Consider the following 8192-nt stretch of genomic DNA (forward strand, 5'->3'; position numbering starts at 1 on the left):
AGCTTTCTCTTGCCTTTTCGCGCCCTAGCTTGCTTCAACTGCTGCCACCATGTTGCAACCCTTCCTCGGAACTTGGTTGAGACCAAAGAAACTCGTCGATCTTTCGGTACCCTTTTCAAGTCGAGAATCTCTTCAATTGCCGCCACTCGATCTAGGAATTCCTTTGGTTGAAGACCCTCTTGGAATTCTAAAATCTCAAGTTTGAATCTGCTTTCCCACCGATTAGCATGAGCTTGCGCAGGGGGTTGACGACCCTACGTTTGGCGCTCCGCAAAAGGGTTTGCAGATCCATACCCATTATCGTCATCGTCTTCCTCCAGCACGTGTGGTGGGGGTCGGCGTCAACGCTAGTCATGGAGGCATGCGTCGGCCAGTTGGGTGGTGAGGTCTTCAATCTGATCCCTCATAGCCGTAATCTGCCCTTCCTCGCGCCTTCCCTCTTATTCTTCATGACCTGAAACATTGCATTCATACATGTCGTGCAACCTTGCAAAGCGGTTGCGCTTCCTTCCTCTTGTGTTTGGAGCCATGTAAAGTGACTGAGCTCTGATACCAACTGATGCAGCTTGACTAGGTGGGAAGCGAATAAAACAATACAAGAAGAATGATAAATAATTCTTAGATCTTGAGTCTATTAAGGATCTAAGAATTCTTCTCAAAACTATAGAGTCTATCCAAGGTTTCAAGGCAAAATATGAAGAAAACTCCTCTGAGTAATTCTTATTTAGAGAAAACTGATTAAATAATATAAATTGTCTTTTTAAGAGGCTATAATCATGTATTTATAGCCTCAAGACTCCTAATACTAGTAAAGGATGGAAATAAGGCTCCTAAAAACCCTAATGTTAGTAAAACAAGTAAACAAAGTCGGTTTAAAGCAAATAACAACGGAAAATTAATATAGATTACCCCGAGTGCGCACGATCGCAGCTATAATGCATTCGATCGCACTACCAAGGACTTGTGCGCTTGACCGTGCGCTCAATCACAGGCTTGGTCCCACTTTCAGGGACTTCTGCGCTCGATTGCTGATGCAGGGGTGCATCGATTGCAATTCTAGAGACGACCTTCTCCATATCTGGTGCACTGCGCTTGATCACAGTTCTAGGGACTACCCTCGTTGCCGTGCGAGTCTGGGAACGTGTCACCATCTTTCAGGGTGTCTTCAAACAATCATCCATTCGGGTCTTCCTCATATACTCACAGGCATTGTAGTCTACAACACAAAGCCATACACCAAGTCATGGGGTTAAGTCATATAGTGGGTCATCACTACTAAAAAACCGGACGTTAATGTCATTTGTTTTAGCGTACTTTCACAACAATGACACTAATTAACATCTTTTCTTGTTTTATTAAAGTTCAATTTACTTTAGGGAATGCTCTCAAAAGCTAGTTGCGTCAAAAAAAGTGCAAACACAAGTGTAGGCTCTAACAAGTAATAAATTCTCATTAAGTACGAAGTCGATCCACAGGGAATAGTAGATACCAAAATAAAATTTCTATTATTTTGTAGAAAAGTAATGTTTCTTTTTTTTCAATAAAAAGTAGAGCAATTGAGTAAATAAAGTTAAATTATCCAATCTATATTAATAAAAATAGAGCTAAAGAAAATTAATAGGAAAAGCACTAGGGATTCAATGATCCACTTAGCATTCTACGTATTTTTTAGACATATTTCTTTTAGCTCAACTAGGTAGAAAATCAATTCTCCTAATCAGAATATTTAATAGTAAAATACTAGTCAAAAATAACTAAAGAAAATTGAATATGAGTTTGATTAAAAAAATAATAATTTCAATAACATGTTACAATAAATTAAGCATTCAATATATTTTCGAATCATAGCAAATTAAACAAAGTAAGCATTTGATATAAAGAAAAATCTTAAAATATTCTCATGAAATTATTCTCAAATTAAAGTTATCTCCAATATTCAATCATTAATCTATGAAAAACAAATAAATAGTCTAAAAATACAATAAAGATAATAGGCTTCACCTGGACCTTAGCAAGAGGATTAGCTATTAATCATCATGAAAATAAATTCTAGGGTTAAATACCTTATTCACTCATGTGGTTTAATTTCTTTATTTTTTTGACTCTTAGGGTTTACTTTTTATCACAGGAGGTCCTCTTGGTTTGTCTAAAGACGGAAATGGTCATTTCATCCAAAATTTGATGGAACGCCACATCAGCACCAATCACGGTTTGACATGTGTTCATATAATTAATTAAAAAAAAAAATAAAAACACAAAAGAAAACATTAAAAAATTATATTTAATTAATTTTTTTTTAAAAGAATAAAAAATTTGGGGGTGGCAATTTGGCCATTTAGGGGTAGCTGTCCACCCCCTTTGGCCATGGGTATAGTTCGGCAATCCCAAGGTCCAAATGAAAAAAAAAAAGAAAAATTTGCCGGAAAATCCTTAGTGAATCCACCCCATGGCCAATTTTTTTTTTTTTTTTTTTAAATTTAATTAAATATAAATTTTTTTTAATCTTTTTTAGTATTTTTAATTTTAAAAAAATTATTATTTTTTTAATTAATTATATAGACATGTGTCAAGCCGTGATTGGTGCTGAAGTGGCATTTTGTCAAATTTTGGGCGAAATTTTGACAGAGAGACCATCTCCCTCTTTTGGCAAACCAGAGAGACCTCTTGTGGTAAAAAGTAAACCCTAGGGGTCAAAAAATAAAGAAATTAAACCACATGGGTGAATAAGGTATTTAATTCTAAATTCCATAATCAAAATGCTTATAGTAATTACCTTTTGATATTAAATGAAGATTCCAAATTGAATGTTTGGCATTGTACAGAGCATTTTGCTCAATTTGATTGTTATATTAATGAAGAGATAACTCGTTAAGAAAAAAAAAAGGTGACAATTTATTCATATCAATATTTATTATATTACTATTTATTATATTACTATTTACTATGTCTAAAATAATTTATCACAACATTATGACAAATATGCTAAGTAATGAAATGGTAAAATCTCAATCGTTTGGATTAGAAAACAATGTTTAAGATTAAATAAAACTACTTATGACCTGTTTGAGTGTGCGTTTGAGGGACTTAAACATGTGTTTAATACTTTAAAAGTCAATTTAAAAAAAGTACTAGTTTAGTAAAATAAATTGAAAGCGCTTTTAAGGGTCAAAAAAGCAATAAAAACAAAAAACAAAAAACGCCAAAACTCACTTAAAAATAAAATTTTGCCAAAAGATATTTTTTTGACCTAAAAGATGCATCCTTCAAATACAGATGATGAACCTGGACATCATGTAAGTACTATTTTTTGTGCTCAATCGGAGATAAGTCTACGCTATTGTAGTGATGCAAGCAAGTTAATAGGATCATTATTTCATGCAGTATGCAATACTTCGAACAAAAGCTTATCCCGAAAAAAAGCTTGATGGAATTGAATAGTACATTTCCTTATTGAACTCAACAGGAATCATTGGACCCCAGTATAGGGCATTCCAATTGACAATTTCAAACGGTCTTGACAGCATAAAAACAGGTTTCACGGTAATTCTCTAATGTAAAATAGCTTTTCAATAGTGATGAATTTTTTTTTCTTCTTATATTCGAACAGAAAAAGTAATTCAAATAATGTAAATTTATTTTAAGGTAAATCCTTTATTGTTCAAAGACAACCAGACTTGGCTATTTACTTATGTCACGGTGGGTTTTAGTAGATAATTGTGTCGAGTAATTTCCTTTTCCTTTTCCTTTTCCTTTGTTACATTTTTCTTGAACTTAACCAGATTGATGGAAGAACACAATGTTTTAATCAAGATTGTCCCGGATATGCACAAATCAGTTATGAGATACCTCTAGATTGGACCTTCGTTAATCCAGATGGAAAAAACTATTCCGAAAATTTGCGAATCAGTAAGGTAAGAAAATTAATATGTGCATAACGTTCAATTCATTGGTTTACGAAACCAATCCAATGAAAAAAGCAGAGAGCCATAACTACATGTTCTTATAATTGAATACAATTTTATTTAATGGCTTCCACATGGTAGGAAATAAGTTGCGAACCAAATTCAACAGAATTTCTTTGGACATTGTACATCACTGAGCATAATTCTATAATTGGATTTTGGCCCCCAACACTACTTGGAAAATTAAGCAAGTATGCCAATCAAGCTGAGTCAGCTGACTGGGGAGGAGAAGTTTATAGTCCATTGGACGACCCTAGTCCCCCAATGGGCACTGGTATTCTTCCACATACAAAGTCTTGGAACACAGTTTATTCAGCTCATAGCTAGTGGATTGCATGTGCATATGAGAATGCAAAATTTTATTTTGTCAGTCCAATTGATACTGAGCTGTATGCATCTGATCCACAGACATACAATATTGTAGATACTGGATATCATGATGAAAATTGGAAACATTTGATTGTATATGATGTTCCTGGTGGAATCAAAAGAGCTTGAGTTGTATTTTAACATCCCATTTTCATAATAATGATTTTTCTCAAATTTTTAATTTTTTTTTTTTTTATTGTACCATCATTCTGTTCACATTTAAGTGGGTTGCATATGTTGGATTTATTGGTAGAATGCAACTTTTATATATTAGGGAGCTTGATCTCTCAGGAATAGAATGATTTTCATTTTTTTTTAAGCTTTAATCTAACTACATCTCTATTGTCGTCTTAATTTTAGCTCAATTTCTCATTTATGATAATTTTTTACTCATTAATTCATGTATGTAGGTCATTCTCAGATCTTGAAACCTCATACATTAAAACTTTATTAAATGACCCGTGCATTTGTAGATCTATACCTTAAACCCTACAATATGCAAACTAGAGGTAAAAATCATCAAATTAACTCAAAGTTTCATACGTCCCCAAGGGGTAGCTCAATCGACTATGGACCACGCTTCATGAAACGGAGGTCACTAGTTCGAATCCCCCTTTCCTTGTATGGACATGTTAAAAAAAAAAAAAAAAAAAAAAAAAAAAAAAAAAAAAAAAAAAAACTCAAAGTTTCATATTTTGTTACCTTAAAAACCTGCTCCCCGAAAATCTTGGTTAACAAAGTTTAAACTTTGCTGTTTTCCTCCTCTGCTTGTTTTCTAACGACATGCACTATTCATCACGTGATTGATATTGAAGGCAAGGATTTCTACACTGCTTGGAATAAGGCTTAAGCTAATAGAAATATATAGATTTAATCATTTAATTTATAATCTAACACTTTGGCTGTGCGACAAACGCTTAGGCAACTAGATTTTCCTCTGATTTTTATGCTACACATTTATGCTGCATTTGGTCTCTAGTGAAGTAGATCCTGCGTTCTCAAAATTTTCACTTTTCATAGTAGTTTGTAGAAAAAAATGCAAAAAACAGTGTTCTGTGCTCTGCAAGATATGTGATTAATGCATACATGATTAGCTTACATTTTGATTTCTTTTCTTTTCTTTGGGGGCTTTGGTTACAGTTACAGTTCTGCAATGCCAGTGCCTCCAGCTGCTTGGCCAATTCCACCTCGTCCCCAGCCCTGGTACCCACAGCTAGGGGTGTAAACGAGCCGAGCTTGAGCGAACTTCCCTTGTTCAGGCTTGGCTCATTTAAATTTTACTTGAGCTCGAGCTCGAGTCAAGCTCAAGGGCGAGCTCAAAAAATTGAGTTCGAGCTAATAATAAGTTGAGCCGAGTTAGCTCGCGAGCTGGCTCTTATATTTAATGTTTTTGTTTTAATTTTTTTTTTTAAATTTCAAGTACTCTTAAACAGCTTAAGACGTTAGTTTGCATATGAGTATTTGCTTAGCTTGGATAGTCGAGTATGAAGCCTGAGTCAATACAGCAAGGCATTTGGTTTCAAAGAGAGAGGATATGCATCCTTTTATAGATAAGCAAACTTGGAGATTGATGTTTTCTTAACAATGTGAGACAAGTTAACAGGTTGCATTCAGACTGCATTGGGACAACGCCCCCTACAAAAAAATATTTTTTTAACATCTCTCTCTCAATCCCCCTCACTAGTCACAACGGATCTTCCACTTGAACTCTAATTTCCCACTTTCTCACTCTCGCTCACCAGACAGGTAGTGATAGTGTTTGGGTCTGTTTGATTCTTCAATAGTTTATGCTTTTCGCAATCTCCCTCAATAGTTTCTGCTTGATTCTTTTTCCTTTCGTTTGAGTCTGCTCTAATTAAATCGAGGTTTTTTGATGATTGCTCTCTCTCTCTTTGATCATGAGGGGTCTAAAATTTTTCATTATCTAATGCTTAAATATAAATGCAATTTTAAGGTTTTAATAATTATGAGATTTATAATTAATTATGTATTACTTAGTTTATATATATATATATATATATATATATATATACACGAGCTGTTCACGAGCTTAGCCGAGTCGAGCCGAGCTAGTTTCGTTTAATATTCGAGCCAGGATTTGTGTTCATGAAGTGCTTCATTTAATATTCGAGTCGAGCACGAGCCGAGTTTATGCGAGCCGAGCCCGAGTTTGCTCGCGAGACGCTTCGCTCACTTAACAGCCCTACCCACAACATCCAGCTGTTTCAGTTCCTCCTCCTCCCCCATTGGGTTATGCACAACAACCATTGTTTCCTGTGCCGAATGCGAGGCCTCCTTTGCAGTCACCGGCATCATCTGCACTACAGCCTTCACAGATAACTCCTCCAGGACTGCCCGTGTCCACCCCTTCTGCCCCTGTATCACAACCATTGTTCCCTGTTATTGTGAACAATAATATACCTACTCAAAGTTCACCTTTTTCTGCTCCTGTGCTTTCAACAAGTATTATGTCAAGCTCTCCAGCAGAACTTAAAGGCTCAATTGATCCACATTCAGGTGCTAATGCTTTGGTGACAAGTAACTACCAAGCACCTAACATTCCAGGTTGGATATGTTTTACAATTGATTTCTGCAAATTGGTTTTTTCAATTCTGGCTTTCTATTGATTCTCATAGTGGTTGATTTTGGAAATAGGTCTCGAATTGAGTTTTACAAAAATTTCAGAATACTGTAACAAATTGTTAGGTTGTGATTAAAATAATTTGAAAATAAACGATTAATCAAGAAATTATGTCATAATATATAGTCATGTTGTTTGAGTTGTACTGGCATGGCTAGATGTTAATTTACATTGGTGGAAACAATCGTGTGTATTCAATCATGTTTAATTGAACTGCTACCTTGTATCTCTTAGTTTGGAGACTTAACAACGCCATACATAGGAGTCCAAATTGGTATCTCCTTTGTTTTATTTAATTATATCTACAAGAAATCTATCTAAATACTGTTATTCTATGAATTTGACTCTCTCTCTCTCTCTCTCTCTATCTATATATATATATATGTGTGTGTGTGTGTGTGTGTGCATGTGTCTACACATATACCTACAAAATCATCACCTATTAAATGTGAAATCAACCAACTATTACGATAGGAATAACTTTGCTGCTGTTGTGCATTAGTTGGGCCACAATGCTACTTCAATTTGGTTTGTTTTGGTTATAAGGTGGCTGGGTAATTTTCAATGGATTCCAGTTCAAGAAGTTGAACTTTGATGGACTTGCCCAAAAATACATCTCACTCCTAATTGGTGTCTTCATAGTTTATAATTATGTTGATTTTGTGAATCTCTGTAATTTAATGTATTTTTTTGAACTTACATTAGGTGGGCCGTTGAGCAATTCCCATTCTTATGCATCTGGTCCAAATACTGGTGGTCCTTCAATTGGACCACCCCCAGTAATTGCAAACAAAGCTCCTGCCACTCAGCCAGCCACTAATGAAGTCTATCTAGTTTGGGATGATGAGGCAATGTCCATGGTTAGTTGTTTTCTCCAAATGCCCATTATGGATGCTTTTGTCTATTATCATTGCTAAATTGGTACACCTGGTTATTGCAGGAGGAAAGAAGAATGTCCCTAACGAAGTATCAGGTGCATGATGAAACTAGCCAGGTAAGTTATACTACCTCTTTAATATATGGAGATGGTTTCGCATCTAACCCAATGGGTAGGCTTTACTTTTCGTGTTTTCAGATTCAATTCTTTACGCTTTCTTTCCTATTTGGAGAGGTATTTTCTGTATGAATCTTCAATTGCTTCCTCTTTAAAAGAACAACACAATTGGTTAAGAATATATTAAACCATTTAATTGTTCCATTTTTCTTCTTCCCACCCATTC

The 8192-nt window shown here is 34.9% G+C and overlaps 1 protein-coding gene across 1 annotated transcript; it reads left to right on the top strand.

Moving 5' to 3' along the window:
• Positions 1-3254: 3254 nt before the first annotated feature.
• Positions 3255-8128, top strand: LOC132169267 (protein SUPPRESSOR OF FRI 4-like). The gene is made up of 6 exons (XM_059580328.1): positions 3255-3293; positions 3780-3911; positions 5472-5534; positions 6533-6896; positions 7678-7832; positions 7913-8128. The coding sequence occupies exons 1-6, from the start codon at positions 3255-3257 to the stop codon at positions 8096-8098; spliced, it is 939 nt and encodes a 312-aa protein (XP_059436311.1). The 3' UTR covers positions 8099-8128.
• The last annotated feature ends 64 nt before the right edge of the window (positions 8129-8192 follow it).

The sequence above is a fragment of the Corylus avellana genome, chromosome ca2 (genome assembly GCF_901000735.1).
Source record: "Corylus avellana chromosome ca2, CavTom2PMs-1.0".
Taxonomy (NCBI): domain Eukaryota; kingdom Viridiplantae; phylum Streptophyta; class Magnoliopsida; order Fagales; family Betulaceae; genus Corylus; species Corylus avellana.